General features: G+C 51.7%; 1 protein-coding gene across 1 annotated transcript in view; it reads left to right on the plus strand.

The window, feature by feature from the left end:
* The window catches only part of LOC114050548 (protein O-linked-mannose beta-1,4-N-acetylglucosaminyltransferase 2-like), a 36,668-nt gene extending 19,880 nt beyond the window's left edge, over positions 1 to 16,788 (plus strand). The window contains exon 2 of the mRNA XM_027872327.1: positions 14,438 to 16,788. Within this exon, the coding sequence (XP_027728128.1) occupies positions 14,547 to 16,292 (1,746 nt within the window). The 5' untranslated portion in view covers positions 14,438 to 14,546 and the 3' untranslated portion in view covers positions 16,293 to 16,788. The remainder of the gene's footprint in view (positions 1 to 14,437) is intronic.
* Positions 16,789 to 17,523: the final 735 nt, after the last annotated feature.

The following is a 17,523-nucleotide window of genomic DNA, read 5'->3' on the forward strand; positions in this document are numbered from 1 at the left end:
GGATGGATGGAAGGATGGATGGATGGATGGAAGGAAGGAATGGAGAGGAAGAGAGGAAGGAAAGAAGGGGAAGGGAGGAAGAAGGAAGGAATAAAGGATGGATGGGAGGAAGGAAGGAGGGAAGAAGAGAGGGAAAAAAGGAGGGGGGAGGGAAGAGGAAGGAAGAAAGGAAGGATGGGTGGATGGATGGGAGGGAGGGAAGAGGAAGGAAGAAAGGAAGTAAAGAAGGGAGAGGGGGAGGACAGAAGGAAAGAAGGATGAAAGGAAGGAAGGAAGGAAAGGGAAATATTTAATAGTCTCTTGCTTGAACCAGTCACTGTGTTAAATCCTGGGGCTACAAATACTAACAAAAAGATAGATGGTTCTTGCCCTCAAGAAGCTTACATTCTAATGAGGAAAGAAAATGTGTAAAGAGGATCTCAAAACCAGGGGGTGGAGTGATGCAGGTGCCTGGGATGGGGATAGGGCAGCATGATTTTGAAATCCAGAAAGTCAGGAAGAGGCTCTGAGGAGAAAGAAGCCTGATTGTAAGTAGAATATGCCTAAAGGTGATCACTAGGAATAAGGAGCATCTGTGAAAAAATGGATCCCCCACTTTCCTGGAGTGAGTTATCTGAAAATTAGCAAAGTCATTCTAGTCACTCCCATGGAGCCTTTCCTAACCCAACTCCCCCTCTCCCCCCAGACCCCTGCCAGCTGCTAGTGCCCCTCTGAGGTCCAAAGGACCTTGTATCCATTCTGTATGTATTATGTGACCCTGAACAAATCTCGTATAAAATAAAAGGAGTTGAACTCAGTGGTCTCAGAGACCCCTCCCAGCTCTAAATCTGTGACCCTGTGGTCCATGATGGTCTAATGGTAAGCCTTTGCTCAGGACCCCTAATGGGCCCAGACCAGATCAGATGAGTTAAGCCCATTTCTCTCCTATCAGGACGCTTCCCGCTAGGGCAGTGGCTCACAGCAATGTCGGCCACACTATCTGTTCCTCTCGCCATGGTTGTAGGCAGGTGGGGAGGGAAACAGATACCCTCTCAAGAGGGCGGTCAGACATTTCCTAGGCTGTTCTCCTCGGCAGTTTCTATCTATAGCAGGGAGCATAGCCTAGATCTGGGAACGTGGATATGAAAAAAAAAAACCACCTTACTTTATACTAACCTCTAACTGAACTTTAGCTTTTCCTTCAGGTGTTTAAAAACATTCTTCTGAGAAGGGGACCCATAGGCTTTAGCAGATGCTAAAGCATCCAGGACATCAGAACAGTTCAGAACCTCTGGTCTCTAGGATTTAGAGCTGAAGGGAACCTTAGAAATTGTCAGGTCCAGCCCCCTTGTCGTGCAGAGGAGGAAGCAGAGAAAAGGTGACTTGGCCAAGGTCACACAAGGAAAAGTGGAAGAGCAGGCATAGGATTTGACATTTGTCTCTTAGTCAAACAAGCATTTAATTTTAATAGATTTTATTGCTATCTTTTGTTGATTTTTATTGATATCCTCTAAATTTCTTCCTACATCCCTCCTCTTCCACTCTCCCAGACAACCATCCATTTTATATATATCTATATCTATATCTATCTATGTATATAGATATAGATATATAGGTATAGATATAGATATATATATAGATATATATAAAAACCTGGCTGGATGAAAACCCAAATCTGACATGTGCAGTGTTCCATACCTATGGCCCCTCCCCACCCATCTCTGCAAAGAAGGCAGGGGAGATATCCTCCAGTCTCTCTTATTTTAACAATTATTTATGAGGGCTTCCTACATGCGTGGTAGGGACAGGAGACATAAAAACAACATTGAAACAGTCCCTGCTCTCAAGGAGTTTACATGCTAACTAGGGAGTCTGCGTGCATGTATAAGCATGTGCAGAATATATTATTCAGTTCAGAACTGTTGAGATTTTTTTTAGTCCAGCTGTCTAGTTTCTTATTTATCACTCCAGACTCTACATCATCTGAAAAATTGACAGGTGTCCCACCTACACCTTCATTCCAGTCATTAATAAAAATGGTGTCCTGCCCCGGGCCATGGACAGATCCACTCCATTAGGCCTTAAGAGTGTCCTTGTACATTAATGAATGGCTCTTGGGACCCAGACATTCACTGAGTTTTAAATACACTTTACTGTCCTCCCTACCCCAAAAGGAGGCCGAGTGTTAGAGTGGAAGGAGTGCTGGATTTGGAATATGAAGACCCGGGTTCAAATCATGGCTCTTCTGCTTTCCAACTTTGGGATCTTGAACAAGTCTCCTGTTTCTTGGGACAGCCTGCATAATTCATATTCCTCTAGCTGTCTATTAAACTGTAAGCTCCTGAGGGCAAGGACCGTGCCATCTCTAAACTCTGTAGCGCTTTCACTGCCCTGGCTACAGCAAGCCCCTAATAAATACTTGTTCCTTGCTTGACTTAAGAAATAGGGTGCCCCCCTCAACTTAGGTTTCCTTTTGATTCCTGAAACCTTTTTCAGAAGCTTTCCTTGGTCTGAAGGACCCTTAGCACTCACTGCTCCTTTGGGAAGCTGGGGCTGAGATCACATCCCAGTATCCTCCTCTACCTGAGGGCCTGGCCTGGCGTCTCAGGTCCTGACTCCTACAGGACCAGTATTTGTAAAGCCTGTTGGACCCGTTGTTAATACGGCTTTTATAAAAGGTCATCTGATGCTTTTCTTTGGCATCATCTCTGAGGTATTCAAGCGTGGGGTGTGCTTCAGGCCCTGTGGTTGGTGGTAGCAGAGGAACCAATTTGAGATATTTGGGTTTTGTGAAATTTTTTTGAAGAAGAAAAAACAAAACCTTTAACACATTGTCTTAAGTTCCTCACTGCTAACCTCTCTAGTTTCCCATGTCCTAAAAGGACTCTGCTCTCCTCAGTGTGTGTGGGGGCCACGAGGTGGAGACAAAGGTGCTGAGATTAGGAGCTGATCTCTTTGGAAGGCCCCACCCCCTGTGGCCTGGATCTTGGCTGGTGTGGCTCGGGAGGTTTTGTTCACTGGGTTGTTGATGTTTAACCCTTTACTGTTTGCAGTCATGGCGTCATAAAATCTAGGGCTAGAAGGGCCATCTAGACCAACCCCCTCACTTTGTAAGAGAGGAAACTGAAGCCCAGGCTGGGGGTGCTTCTTCTGTGCCAGGCTTCAGCTCCCCATTCTGTCTGTGTCAGAGGAAAGCTTTGAACTTGGGTCCCCCCGACTCCAAACCGACTCTCACTGCACTTTGCCTCATTGGTATTTACAAAGTGATCTTGAGAGGGAAGGAGTAGGTAGGATTTGGAGATGGAACACCCTAGGCAGGGAAGGAGACCAGTGTGACTGAAATGGAGACCATGTGAAGGGTAGTGATATGAAAAAAGGTACAAGGTAAGTGTGAGCTATAGTGTGAAAGTAGTAGGCTGAGGGTTTGTATTTATCCTGGAGCCAATGGAGAGGTCACTGGAGGTCATTTTTGAGGAGGGCAGTGATGAGCTCAGATCTGTGAGATGATGGATTCCTTTGCCTTTGTGGAGCTGTTTGGGGAACTTTCTCATCACTGGCTAGTAGCTGTTTTTAGGAGTAAATAATATTTCCCCAGCTAAAGCCATTCTCTTTGTGGCATGGAGGTGACCCTGCTCTGCCCTGCTAGAGTCTGGGCCTGGCGCAGCTGGGTTACCAGGAGATGAATTTGCACCACCTGCCTGCCTCCTACGGCATAGTCACTTAATGCCCAGCAGATGGCTGGACACTTTCCTGTGGCTCCCCTTTGCTGGTCATTTGCAATGGGCTCTATAGCAAGAGCAGGTGAATGTAACTTTCTGTCAGGACTCTCACTCACAAAGAGGAGAAATGGTGGACACCATTGTCAGCATGGCTGAGAATCTTAGAAACTTAATTTCATGTGGGTTTCACATAGTTGCAGAACTAGGAATCCATTCCTGGTCTCCTGAGTCCCAGTGCAATGTGTTTCTCATGACACCGCATTGCCTTGATTTCTCCTGGGCTTCTCTTCATTTTCTTTGCCCTGGAGGCTAATGTGAGAAGCCAGGAGACCCTTGGAGCAGAGCTTGGGACCTCAGTTATGTTATTCCTTTCTCAAGTGTGTCCAGAATCATGGCCCAGTGGGAAATGTCTCGAATCATGGAGGAAATGGCTTTGAATCCCGCTCCCTACACTTGATGAACTGTGGGTCTGTAGGCACATCTCCTGCCCCCTCTGAGAGGTGGCTACTCAGTCTTTGCCATCCCCTTCCCCCCAAATCCAAGCCAAGTGGAGAGGCAGCGTATCATGGTGGGTAGAGAGCTAGTTAGCTTCAGTCAAGAAGAACTGAGTTCAGGTCCTTCTGCTGACCTCCTCGCTGGGTGTCACTAGGCAAGCCTCTAACCCATCAGTGCCCTCTGGGCACTTATCAGTTGTGGAGTACGTGGTTTGGTGGAGAGAGTTGCCTCACTAGAAATCCCCCCCCCAATCCATACCAATAAAATCGCACATCCTGTCCAAAAAACGGGGGGTTATAGAGTCACAAATATTGACTTGAAAGGGGCCTTGGAAGTCATTTTATCCAACCCCTTCATTTCCCAGATGACACCTGTAGTAACACCCTCAAGGTTGTTCTGAGGTTCATGGGGGCTCCTGTATGTAAAGCTCTTTAAGGTGCTTTGAAAATGGCAACTATGATCATCCTTCTGGAATCCCTCCTCCTCTCCCCCCAAAGAAGTGGGACCCTGGACCAAGAGGGAGATGCTTAAATGATTGGCATTTTGAATCCTCCTTAGGGCAACATTATTTCACAGTATCAGTGCTAAACAGTGAGGAACAAGAGTCCCCTGCTTCTCCCAAGATTAAAATCCAGCCCAGTAAACACAACAGCCCCAGGGAAGGAGAAGTCTCTTCTGAAACTTCTCTTGAAAGCCAAGCCTCGGATTTAAGATGCGCCTTCAGGGTGGGAAAGCTAGCGGAGCTCCCTTTCCAGCAATTCCCCCTGCTCTCCTCCTGCCATGAAAGCTCTTTCCACTGAGCCCAGAGACTTGCCAGAAGCCATTTACAATCTTGTTTCTCCTTTTGGTGATTGAGCTCGCCATCTCCTCCTTCCTTTCTCCCTCCCTCCCTCTCTCCGTCCCCCTTCTCTGTCCCCCTTTTCCCCCCTCTCGCCCCCTCCCTTCTATTCTCTCCCCTCCCCCCACCCCTGCCTTTTGTGTGGCTGTTTTTAGCACCAAGAGCCAGTGTCGGGAGAAGCAGCTCCTTGCATTGGTCTTCCGTTCTCCCAGATTCTGCCCTTTCTCCCCCGTCCAAAAAGGGAAGCCCCCACCCTGCGAGCCTCCCCGTCTGTCTCTGCGTCTGTCCTTCCCTTTCTCTGTCCATCCGTCTGTTTACTCTTCGTTCCTTCCCAGTTGTCTCCGATTGTCTCCGGGTTCTGTGTGGCTGCCCCGCTGGGCATTTGCAGGAATACTGCAGCAAATCATCCTGAGTGCTTCGCTGACCTCTGGGAGGCTCACAAATTGAGGTGAGCCCGCTGGAGCGATAGGACAGCGGCCAGCCGGAGCATGCTCAGAGCTGGAGGGGAGGGGGCTGCAAAAGGTAGCTGGGGCTGCAGGTGGTGCAGCGGGGGCTGACTCAGGCAGCTGAGGCAAAGGCGAGGAGCCTGGAGGGACGGCTGCCGTGGAGGAGGTGAGCCGCCTCGGGGCCCCCCGGAGGGCGGGGAACGGGGCATGTGCTCCAAGCCCTCCTCGCTTAAGGAGAGGACTTGAAGGCAGCAGCCTTTTCGCCTTTCCCTGGGGCAGGGCTGATTGGCGCTGTCCAGCTCGCGGCTCTGCTGAAGGGTGTCTTAGCCTGGCCTCCCGTCTCAGTGGGTGGGGCTGGATGAACACCTGGACCGAGGATTCCCCTTTCCCTCTGCACTTGTAAATACGGAAGGAGGGAGATGGGGGGGGGGGGGCAGGTAGAACTGTCTGAAAGATATTCTTCCTTTCTAGCTTGATGAGGTGGGGCGGGCCAGCTTGCCATGGGGCTTATTTGGCTCCCAGTTTGGTTTTTTTTTTCCCTTTAGCATTCCTGGTCTTTCACCACAAGGCTTTTAAGAAGCGTGAGCCACTTGCCCCGTAGAGACGTTTGTAGTGTGAATAAAGTGGAACCCAGGAAACTCTTTCATAAAGGAAAGATGATACTCCCGGTATTAGGGATGCTGGTGGGAATGGAGGAGCCTGTGTGTGTGTGTGTGTGTGTGTGTGCGCGCGCGCGCGTGCGTGCACGCACAAAATGAACTGGGCAGCTTTTCAGCTCCTACATCATTCAGTTTTACTCTGTGCACAGCCCAGCTTGTTGCTACCCAAAAAAGATGACCCACCCCTTCTCATTGGTTCCATGGATAGCCAATGCATTTCTGCTCTTGTCTAGTATTTCCAACACATAGCATCAGCCCGAACCAGGGGCTGGGAACAGAGACTCCTTCCCGGACATGGCCACCAGCAGGATTTCCCCAGCCGACCCTTTCTTGGATAACAAGGATACTGGGAAGCAGAGGAAAGGTTGGGGTAGAGATCAGTACAAGAGGTAAAGAATAGATAAAATTTGAGGATGTCTCCAGAATCATTTGCCTGAATACAGGGAGGTGTTTGGATGCTATTGTCATGTCTCCTTCGATTGCTGGTTCCTGCAGAAAGGAGGAGAGAGAGAGAGAGAAGGAGGGAGGGAGAGACAGAGAGAGAGAGGAGAGAGAGAGAGACAGAGATGGAGACGGAGATGGAGAGTAACCTGAGCCTTTAGTAAAACATTATCAAGCTTATTCTGCTTCTCTCTGATCTCAGCAGTACACCAGGAAGACTCCACCCATCTGCTCTCAGTTGTACCCACTGTGATCTTTCTCAGCCAGACTTTTAAAGTCCTAAAATAGATGCTCTTTGTCAAATCTGGAGCCCTCTTCTTCTCCCTCCCCCGCCCCCAGCCGTAACTTCCAACCTGTGGTTCCTAGGATTGTCATTTTAGAGTTAGAAAGACCTAATGGATCATGCAGGCCAACCCTGAGGTTGCTAACTGAGGCCCAGAGAGGTCGCCCAGGGTCCCAGAAGTAGCAGAGCTGGATTTGAACTCAAATCCTGACTCCAGATCTTGTGTTCTTTCCACACTGCCCTGTGCTGAATCCATCTCCCTTCTTTTAGCTCCTGAGATTCTGCTGTAGGCAGCTGCCCCTTGGGTATAGGTCTGGGGTCTGTGGGCTGAGTGTCAGACTCCAGCTGGAATGGATGTACCACATGATACTGCAGCTTGGGAGCCCAGGAATCCTGAAAACTAAAGGGGGAGGGAGCTGAGAGAAGGTGAAGAGACATCGAGGTGCCAAGCTCAGAGCCAGGAGAGACGTGGGTTCAAATCTTGACTCTGACACTACTCAGTAGGTCACCTTGGGAAAGTCGGGGACTGCTCTGGGCCTCATTTCTTCATCTGTAAAGTTAGGAGGTGGGGCTGGATGATTCCTAAGGTCCCTAATCCTATGCTCCCCGCTTTGCCCCGTGTGCAGAATGGCGTTCTCTCATCTGTGGTGAGCTGGCCCTTTCCTGGAGGGGGAGGGGGTTTGTCACCAGAAAATCAGAATGGAAATCCTGGCTGTGTGATCATGGGCTGGGGGTTTCCCTCTCAGAGCTCAGGTTTCCTCATCTGTAACATAAGGATCATTTTCCTTACAAGAACGCAAAGCGCTTTGTATCAGGGGGAGTTTGTGTTGATTGTTACCGATTTAAATTCCAGAACTGGCCCCCTCTAATTAATGTCGTTGGTGTGGATCGATGAATCTCGCCAATTACATTTTCCTCGAGGATAAAAGCAAACCCGCTTTTGTGCTTACTCCATGAATTAGTAATGACAATAATAATAATGATGCACTTAAGAAATGTTTATGGACTGACCGTTCCCGAGAGCTTTGAGGCTCACAGAGCCCGTTTCTAACCACGTGCCAGTGAGCGGAGGACTGCCAGGCATTCACCGTCCTCATTCTACAGATGAAGACACCTAATGCTAAGATGCGAGGAGCCATGCTCAGAGCTAGTAAATGTCATGAGTGCGATTCCAGCCTTGCTCTCCAGACTTCACATCCAAGGCTCTTGCCCTACTGGCTCATCGGCAGAACGTAAGCTCCCGGAGGGCAGGGGCTGTTTTTGTTTTCTTTGTCTCCCCAGAGCTTAGCACATAGCTTGGCACACAGTAGGTGCTTAATAAATGTTTACTGCCTTGGCCAAGGTATAGTATATGGTATTAAGAGATGTGGCCCTAGTATTTAGACTTTTAAAAATGCCTAGTGTTGCCCCTGGTAGAGAGACGGTACTAGCCCAGAGCAGGTCTTTAATGCATGTCTGTTGTTTGGTTAACACAGGGGCCTTCGTCCCTTACAGAAATCCCCGTTTCAGGTGTTCAGGTGTCCACGTTAAATGGTGATTCAGATCTCAGCTGTTGCTATTCACATTGCGTGGTTTCCTTGCATTGTGGATCATCACAAAATTATTTTCCTTTCTCCACGTCGCCTCTGTTCCTCTCTGAGCACCTCGTCCCTGCCTCTGAGGAAGGGGGACTCTGGCCAAGTTTGAAGGGTGTCTTAGGGGAGCTGAAGAGAAGGGAGTGGAGTGAAATCTTCAGTCAGCAGTAGCCTGATCTTTGCATGTCATGGGTGCTTGTGATGCACAAGGCTCCCCCTGCTTGTACGGGGAGCACAGAGATGGAAAGAACGCGTCAGAGGCCACACAGCTTGGGGCTAGCCCCAAAGCTCCCTCTCCAGCAGTGCCCCATGTTGTAACTGAGTAAGCATGAGATCTACCATGATTAAAAAGGAAAACGGGAAGCAAGAAAGAGGCAGATATGTCTGTCTCATGCAGCTTTCTAAACGTAGCAGCTTGCCTGGAACAGTTACATGGATAGGAAGTGCTGGAAACAGGATTCTAACTCACACCCCGGTTCACTTCTAGCCCAAAGGGCACTCCATTGTAGCTTGCTGATTGCTTCCCATCATCCAGCTTGATCCTAAGATACTGTCCAGCACCCTCAGCTGGGGAGTGCTTGGGGAGTGCAGATTATCTGGGTGTTCCCTAGACCAGTGAAGTCGGGACCACTCCCCATCTCAAAGTCAAACTTAATGAGGTATCTCTTATTCTTTGCACCATCTTCACATGGCAGGAGTCTGTTGGGGTAATTTGGCGCCCATTCTTCTGTTTTCTGTTTCTAGGTGCTGGGGGTACGCGGACAAGATTAAAATTGTTCCCTAATCTCCAGGAGCTAACATCCTATTGGTAGATATGATATAGGATCATGGCTTTAGAACTGCAGCGCCCTCGCTTTGCAGACGAGGAAGCCGAGGCTCAGAGAAGTTAAGTGAGTTACCCAAGGTCACGTAGACAATAAGTAGCAGAGGCAGGAAGTCCTTTCCTCTGTGCCACATATACATCGACAAGTAAATGCAAGTCGAGATGAGGAAAGAGGAACAGACTCAGGAGGAGACATCCGAGCTGAGTCCCGAACAGGCAGAGGTGAGGCCCAGCTTGCACAAACGCACCAAGGTGGAGCATTGAATGCTGAGTTCAGGGAATGAAAACTTGCCAGAAATGAGATCCGTGTCAGCCTAGAGGAAGATGCTGCCGGAGGCTAACCACCAATATCACCTGTTAATGGCGGCTGTTGTTCATGGCAGAGACCCACCCAGGGGTGTTTCAGGAGCGACTCCAGACCCACGGCCTCTTCCCTTCTCCCCATCCCTCCCAACTTTTAAAATGAAGCAGAGGCTTTGGCCAGGGACTGATTTTCCCTCCTCCCACTCCATCCTCTTCCCTAGCACCAGCAGAGCTAAGCCTTGTAATGACGCACCCCCTCTCCAGCTTTCCTTCTCTAGTGTTGAGGTTCATAGATTTCCCCAGATTCTGGCTTTCCCTACTCGAGAGATTGTCAGATGCTCACACCCCTGCAAGCTCTGGCCTGTTCTAGCTTAGTGTGACAGTGGGTGTCATTCATTCATTCATTCATTCATTCATTCACTGCCTTTTGTGCGGGTCTGTCCTCTGTATCTCACCAGGCTGGAGAACCAGCAGCTGCTCCTAGGCCTGATCTGACTCCCAGGCCTGATCTGACTCCCGATGGTCATGGGAGCTTTGATGTGCTGCCCCTCCCCACTTAGGATCCCGGACGCTTGCCATGTTGATGCTGGCTGCCATGGGGTCACCTCAGGAGCTTACCTCTGCTGCAGTTTAGAACTCCTGAGCTCAGATCCGTCTGCCCCGCCTCCTCCCGGGGCAGAGATTACGGGCCTATACTTGGCTCTAACCCCCTCTTATGAGCCAGGCATTGGGATACCAAATCCCAAATGGACGGTCCCTGCCCTCCCGGAGCTTACATTTTACTTGGGAAAAGCCACTTGTCCACAGATTAAAATAAAAATAATGTGGGGTTGGGGGAGGGGGCTGAGGAGAGGGGAATCAGAATAAGCCTCCCCTGAGAAGGGCATTTGAGCAGACCTTGAAAGAGACTAGGGATTCTAAGAGATGGAGGTCAGGAGAGAATGCGTTCCAGATGTCAGAGGTCTTGTATGGGGATGAGCAGGTTGGCCAGTTGGGTTGGTGGAGAGGGCTGGGTGATCAGCCAGGAAAATAGGCTGGGCCAGAGCTTCAGGGAGCAGAGCTAGAGTTCTCTATGCTGTAGAAGGGGGCTTTTGGGGGAGGGGCCTCATGTGGCGGCTCTGCACGCCAGAGGCATTCCTTACCTCAACGCTGCACAGTCTTACCCAAGGGACTCTCAGGGAGCAGCGCTTCATCTGTCCGAGTTGGGGCGTCCTTGGGCCAAATGTGTCCTGTCCCATGCGAGCTAGACCTTGGGATTCCAAAGACCACATGCCTTGGGTTCAGCCTGTAGTCAGCTCACCCCGTGACCTTAGGTGAGCTCCTTCTGGGCTCTGGGCCTCAGTTTCCTCCCTGTAAAATGATGCATCGGATGACATGCTCTCTAGTATCTGGATCCAAGTCTCGGCCTGTGAAAGTTACTTCCTCAAGTCTCAGTTCATTTGTGAAATTGGACTCAGTAACATTTAAGGTCAATCAGTAGTAATATATTAATAATCAGTAATTAATGTTCAATGATAAATAATTATACTAACAGTCAGTAAACATTTATTAAACACCTCCTGTGTACCAGACACTGTGCCACGTGCTGGGGATACAAAGGGAGGCCAGAGACAGTCTGGGCCCTCAGAGAGCCTGTGTTCTCAAGGGGAAGGCAACACGCAAACAGACGCATACAAAGCAAGTTGTATGTGGGACACGCAGGACATAGCAACAGAGGGAGGCCCCGGAGTTAGCAGGGGAAGGGAAGACTCCCCCCCAGCTCCAGACCTGTCATCCTGTGGGCCTTTCTAGCCGCGTGACGCTGAAATCCAGGTTGGTTGCTTGTGGAGGACCAGACCTTTCCAGGGCGTCTGTCCCATTCTGTGCGGTGCTTCCAAGATGAGGGGAGGCCAGGAGGCAGCAGTGGGGCGAACCTCGGAAGCTCCACTTTAGGAGCCCAGCATACGTGCGGCCGATCAACGTTCTCTCTGCGGATGGGGCTTGTAGATGCCTCTCTCAGTCCTTGGTCACAGGCTCTTTCCTGGGCTGGCTCCAGCGCCCTGGGTTTGGCCCCTCAGAACCATTGGGAAAGTGTTTCTTTGTGGGGAAATCCCCCGACCCACGGCACCCATGCTGGGGTTCAGCGCTGTAGCAGCTTCTGACCAAAATGCCCCCAAGCCCCGTGACATTTATCCAGCCCCTGCTGGGTACAGACAGCCACACTGTTCAGAGGGAAGACGGAGGCCAAATAAGCGGTCTCCGTCCCAGCTCTGCCGCTTACCAGGTGGGTGGCATTGGGAAAGTCACAGCATGTTACTTCATGGAGCCTCAGCCCCCTCATCTGGAAGATGAAGACCACAGGAGCACAGGTTTAGAGCTGGAGGGACCTCTTAGGTCCTCTCATCCAGCCCCACAATTACACAGATGAGGAAACTGAGGCTGGGGGGGACCCTAGGTTGTAAGTGGCAGAGACAGTGTTTGAAACCAGGTTCTCTAACTCCAAACCCAGAACTCCTTCCATCTCTTCACCCTGTTACTACTTGCATAGGATTCAGAAGCAGGCTGGACATATGTGCCTTCCAAATATCTGAGTGGATGCCAGGATACCCAGCACCATCCGCCGTTGGGGAATGCCCAGGGAATGTAGGCTGCTTTTAACACTGACATATGTAAAGCCCAGCGTTGGGGCTTAGCTGATCTCCAAGGGTCCTTTCGGCCCTGCTGCTCCTGGATTCTGCTCTGAGGCTCCAGGGACAAGGCGATGCTTCAGCTGCCCACACAGATGGCTCTATGGCGACCTCTTCTTTAAAAGGGGACAAAAAATCTGACCCTGCATCCTGTAGACCAGAGGTTCTGAGCCGTTTTGTGTCATGGCCCTTTGGCAGTCTGCGTGAAGCCCTTGGACTCTTTCTCATAATCATGTCTTCAGATGCACAAAATAAAACACAAGATTACCAAGAAAATCAGTTATATTGAAGTATGCTCATCAAAATGTACTTTTTAAGAACAGTGGGAAGGAGATCAGTGTTTGGGGATGGGAGAGGAAAGCTGTCTAAGGGAGAGGCTCACACAACCGCAGCTGATTTCCCAGGAATCAGGGACAGGCGGCTAGAAGAAAGACACAGATGGGGACAGTTTCCCAGAAAGAGCGACTGGTGAGGTTTTCAAATGTCAAGTCGCATCTTGCTTACAGACAAGTTAATCTAGTGAAAAGCCGGCCACTAGAATTGGTGGTGAGACACCGCTTCCAGAACAAATGTTTTCTTGAGTGTGGTGGGCCCTTACTTTCGTCCTTTCTTTTCTTTCATATGCTGAAAAACAGGGGCACAGCCAACAGATCGAAACTTCTGAGTTTGTCTGGAACCCTGATTATCACTGATTGACTCCTTGTTCTGTGCAGGGAACCGCTCACAATGCCCGCAGCCCTGCCTTATTTCCCCCAACAGCTCCCTCCAGAATAATATGTTGCCAGTGGTAGTATGGTGGGAGATGGGATTGGCTTGGCCTTTCTCCACTCAAAACTGAATTCTGCTTACAAGGGAGCAGCCCCTCCAAATCTGGCCTAGAGCTGGAAATGAAGAAAGTGCCTATCCCTCCAACAGAGCTCAGGGAGCTTGGGAGCTGTAGCAAGAAGGACAATTGTCTGGATAGGCCGAAAGTAGTAAATGTGTAGAATTTCATATATATTATTATATATATCATACATATTATTGTGTGTGCGTGTAAGTGTATGTGAAAGATGTGTGTAAGACCTTTTCTATTGGACTGAACATCAGCCGGGACACAGCATCCCCACACCATCCCTCCCACCATGCTCACCCTGCTCTGTCTGTCTGTCTGTCTGTCTCTCTCCCTCCCTCTCTCTTTTTCCTCTCTGTCTCTGCCTTTCTCTTTCTGTCTGTCTTCTTCTCTGTTGTTCTCTCCGTCCCTCTCTCTCTTCTCTTCTGTCCTCTCTTCTCTCTGTCTGTCAATCTGTCTCTTCTTTCTGCTTCTCTCTCTCTCCCTTTTTTTCTGTCTCTTTCTTTTTCTGTCTCTCTCTTCTCTTTCTCTGCTGCTCTCTGCCTCCCTCTCTCTTTTTCCTCTCTGTCTCTTTGTCTCTGTCTTCTTCTCTTCCTCTCTCCCCCTCTCCCTCCCTTTCATTCCAGAGTGCGCCATATAGGGCCCTGGAAGAGGGTACTGGCTTACAACCCAATTCCATCTTCTTTTCAGGAATCGAGCAGTTGTGAGTGTGTTTCTCTGGGAGTTGTTAAAATTCTCCTTTCAATTTATTGAGGTCGGTTGAGGTAGATTTACATGTTCGTTGTGAGCTACAAACTTCCTTAAAAGTCCGGTTCTCAGCACGTCCTCATTAAATGCATCCTCTCTTGTGAACAGACTCCTGGGGAGTGGTGTCTGTTTTATGGAGTGAGAGTCAGCCGGCCACGGTGCTGTCTGGACCACGGGGTAAAAACTGCCCAGCGTTGCTGGTTGGGAAGTAAGACCCCTTTCAGCCGAGGTGTTCGTTAACGGACTGGTGGAGAAGGCAGAAGTAGTGTTGATGACACCTAGGTCCTGCACACATCACTCTTTCATCTGTGCAGTGTTTGAAGCCGGTGGGTCAGGTCACGTATATTTATATAAATCCCCGGGGATTTTCCAGGTAGCTGAGATTCAGCGCAACGTTGGCGGTACTGGCGCTGTTCCGTGGTGCTGCTGATTTCATGGCATCACAGACTTAGAGCTGGAAGGCACATTCAGGGACATTTTGTCCAACCCTGAGGAAACTGAGCCGCAGCAAAGCGAAGTGACTTACCCGGGGTCGCCAGCGAAGGCCGGGGCCCTCATGACCCTGCCTGTTGAGGGCCGCACTGGGTTTCTAACCCTGTTTGCTTTTCTTCTCTCTCTGTCTCCCCTTGCAGGTCTCTGCTCCTTCTTGCCATGCCTGAGGAGATGGACGGTGCCCCGCCACTGCCCGGCTCCACCCTGTGCCCCCCGTCTTACTAGACCCCCGGCGCTGGCGGCGGCAGGATGAACATCGCAGCCGTCTTCAACGCCCTGCTGGTGTCCATCCTCGCAGCCGTGTTGTGGAAGCACGTCCGGCTCCGGGAGCATGCGTCCACGCTGGAGGAGGAGCTGGCCCTCAGCCGCCAGGCCCGGGAGGCCCCCCGGGAGACCATCGACTACCAGGCGGCCCTGCGGAGCCTCCTGGAAGAGGGCACGCGCATGGTGTGCACCGGCCGCACGCACACCGACCGCGTCTGCCGCTTCCAGGGCCTCTGCTACTCGGTGGAGGCCGAGGAGTTCCTCTTCCTCCACAGCAATGCCTCGGTCATGCTGCCCAGCCTGGGCCCCCGCCGCTTCCAGCCCGCCCTCCTGGACCTGTCCTCGGTGGAGGACCACAACACCCAGTACTTCAACTTCGTGGAGCTGCCCGCCAGCGCCCTGCGCGCCCTGCCCCCGCCGCTCTTCGTGCCCGAGGTGGCGCTGATCACCAACCGCTTCAACCCCGACAACCTCATGCACATCTTCCACGACGACCTGCTGCCCATCTTCTACACCATGCGGCAGTTCCCCGGCCTGGACCGCGAGGCCAGGCTGGTCTTCATGGAGGGCTGGGGCCCCGGGCTGCACTTCGACCTCTACCGGCTGCTCAGCCCCAAGGTGCCCCTGGTGCGGGAGCAGCTGAAGAGCCTGGGCAGCCTTCTCTGCTTCCCGCAGGCCTACGTGGGGCTCTCCAAGGTCACCACCTGGTACCAGTACGGCTTCGTGCAGCCCCAGGGCCCCAAGGCCAACATCCTGGTGTCGGGCAACGAGATCCGCCAGTTCACGCGGTTCTTCGCGGAGAGGCTGAATGTCAGCGGGTCGGAGGGGCGGGGCCCTGCTGGGGAAGAGTACATCGTGCTCTTCAGCCGCACCCTCAACAGACTCATCTTGAATGAGGCGGAGCTGCTCTTGGCTCTCGCCCAGGAGTTCCAGATGAAGACCGTCACGGTGTCGCTGGAGGACTACGCCTTTGCGGACGTGGTGCGGCTGGTCAGCAACGCCTCCATGCTGGTCAGCATGCACGGAGCCCAGCTGATCACCTCCCTTTTCCTGCCCCGGGGCGCCGTGGTGGTGGAGCTCTTCCCGTACGCCGTCAACCCCGACCATTACACGCCCTACAAGACCCTGGCCGGCCTTCCCCACATGGACCTCCAGTATGTGGCCTGGCAGAACACCAAGCAGGAAAACACGGTCACCTACCCCGACCGGCCCTGGGACCAGGGGGGCATCGTCCACCTGGACCGGACCGAGCAAGAGCGCATCCTGCAGAGCCGCGAGGTCCCCAGGCACCTGTGCTGCCGCAACCCCGAGTGGCTGTTCCGCATTTACCAGGACACCAAGGTGGACATCCCGTCCCTCCTCCAGGCCATCCGGGGGGCGGTGAAGGCCGGCCTGGGGCTTGGGAAGCACAAGTGGGCGAGCAGCTTGTACCCGAGCAAAGTGAGAGGGGCCAGGTGCCAAGCCTCCGTCCAGGGGGCCACCGAGGCCCGGCTGAGTGTGTCCTGGCAGACCCCCTGGAATCTCAAGTTCGTGAAGGTCAAGGAAGTGAAATACGAAGTCTGGATCCAGGAGCAGGGGGAGAACGCGTACATGCCTTACATCCTGACCCACCAGAACCACACCTTCGCTGAGAACATTAAGCCCTTCACCACCTACCTGGTCTGGATCCGATGCATCTTCAGCAAAAATCTCCTGGGACCTTTTGCAGATGTGCTCGTGTGTAGCACGTAGCCCCACGGGCCCAGTCAGCAGCAGGAGATCCTTCCGCTTCCAGGATGGTCTCAGAGAATGGTGTACGTATTGAGAAGGTGGAAGAGAACGAGCCCCACCCACCCACCCCCACCCCCGCCCCCACCCCCCACTAGTGCCTCAGTGGTCGTTTATTGCATTTACTGTGTGTGTATTCTTGACTGTGACAATACTCGGTGGAACCCAACTCTCCCTCCCAGCCCTGCCTCTCCACCTCTTCAGCAGCAGTGACTGACTGCCCACCCCTGCCCCTCCTTCCAGCCCAGTGACTGACTGCCCCCTCCACCGTTGCCACTGAGTATCCGTAGTACTGGAAAAGTAACTGTGAATTGAGTAGGTGGGTCCAAGCCCTGCATAGGTTTATGGGGACTGGGGGTGGTTATGTGGAATATTTCATTAGCTTCTTCGTTGTGAAACTTTCCCAAATCCTAATTCAAGGATGTGTTGTTGAGACGTTCAATAAATGGTTGTGAGCATCAATAAAGAGTCCCTTGCTTTGGGGGTCCTGGGAGGGAACCCAATGCCTTGATCTCCAGCCGTGGGGGCAGTCATCCAGGATGACCCTGGTGTGGGTGTGGTCCCGAACCTCAGGTCTGGAGCCCACAGTCACACAGGCAATAAGCCACAGAGTGGGATTTGAACCCAGGACCTCTGACTTCGGAGCCATTGAACCACTCTGCCTCCAATCATCAGCAGCCTTGATTAAGTGCCAGGCACTGAGGATGCTAAGAAAAAATTAAAGAACCCTTGACTTGACATTCCATGGAGGGGGGCGGGCAGGGAGAGACACCACACATAAATGTAGGTCCATACAAGAGGAATGCAAGGGGGAGGCAGTAGTAATGGGGGGAGGGGCATCAAGGAAGACTTTATGGAGGAGGTGACATTTGAGCTGGGCTTTGGAGGAAACTTTGAGAGGAGCTTTGGGGGTCTCTAAGAAGCCCAGGGAAGAAGACTGCGAGAAGGATCTTTTTTTCCTCATTGGAGGTGTGAAGTAGCAGGAAGACCACAGGCCTAAGGGTCAAGAGCCCAGGGTCCGAATCTTACCTCATCATAGGAAGGAGAGTGATGACCAGAGGGGGCGGGTGGTCTTCCTTCATCTTAGCCGAGCAGATTGTTTCTGTTGAAGTGGGTTTCCTTTGCTAGCTGGGGTATGAGTCACTCAGGAGCAGAGAGGGGAGACGGAGGTGAAGTCTGGGAAAGGAGTTTTGTT

The sequence above is a fragment of the Vombatus ursinus genome, unplaced genomic scaffold, assembly GCF_900497805.2.
Source record: "Vombatus ursinus unplaced genomic scaffold, bare-nosed wombat genome assembly UNPS02014799.1, whole genome shotgun sequence".
Classification (NCBI taxonomy): Eukaryota; Metazoa; Chordata; class Mammalia; order Diprotodontia; family Vombatidae; genus Vombatus; species Vombatus ursinus.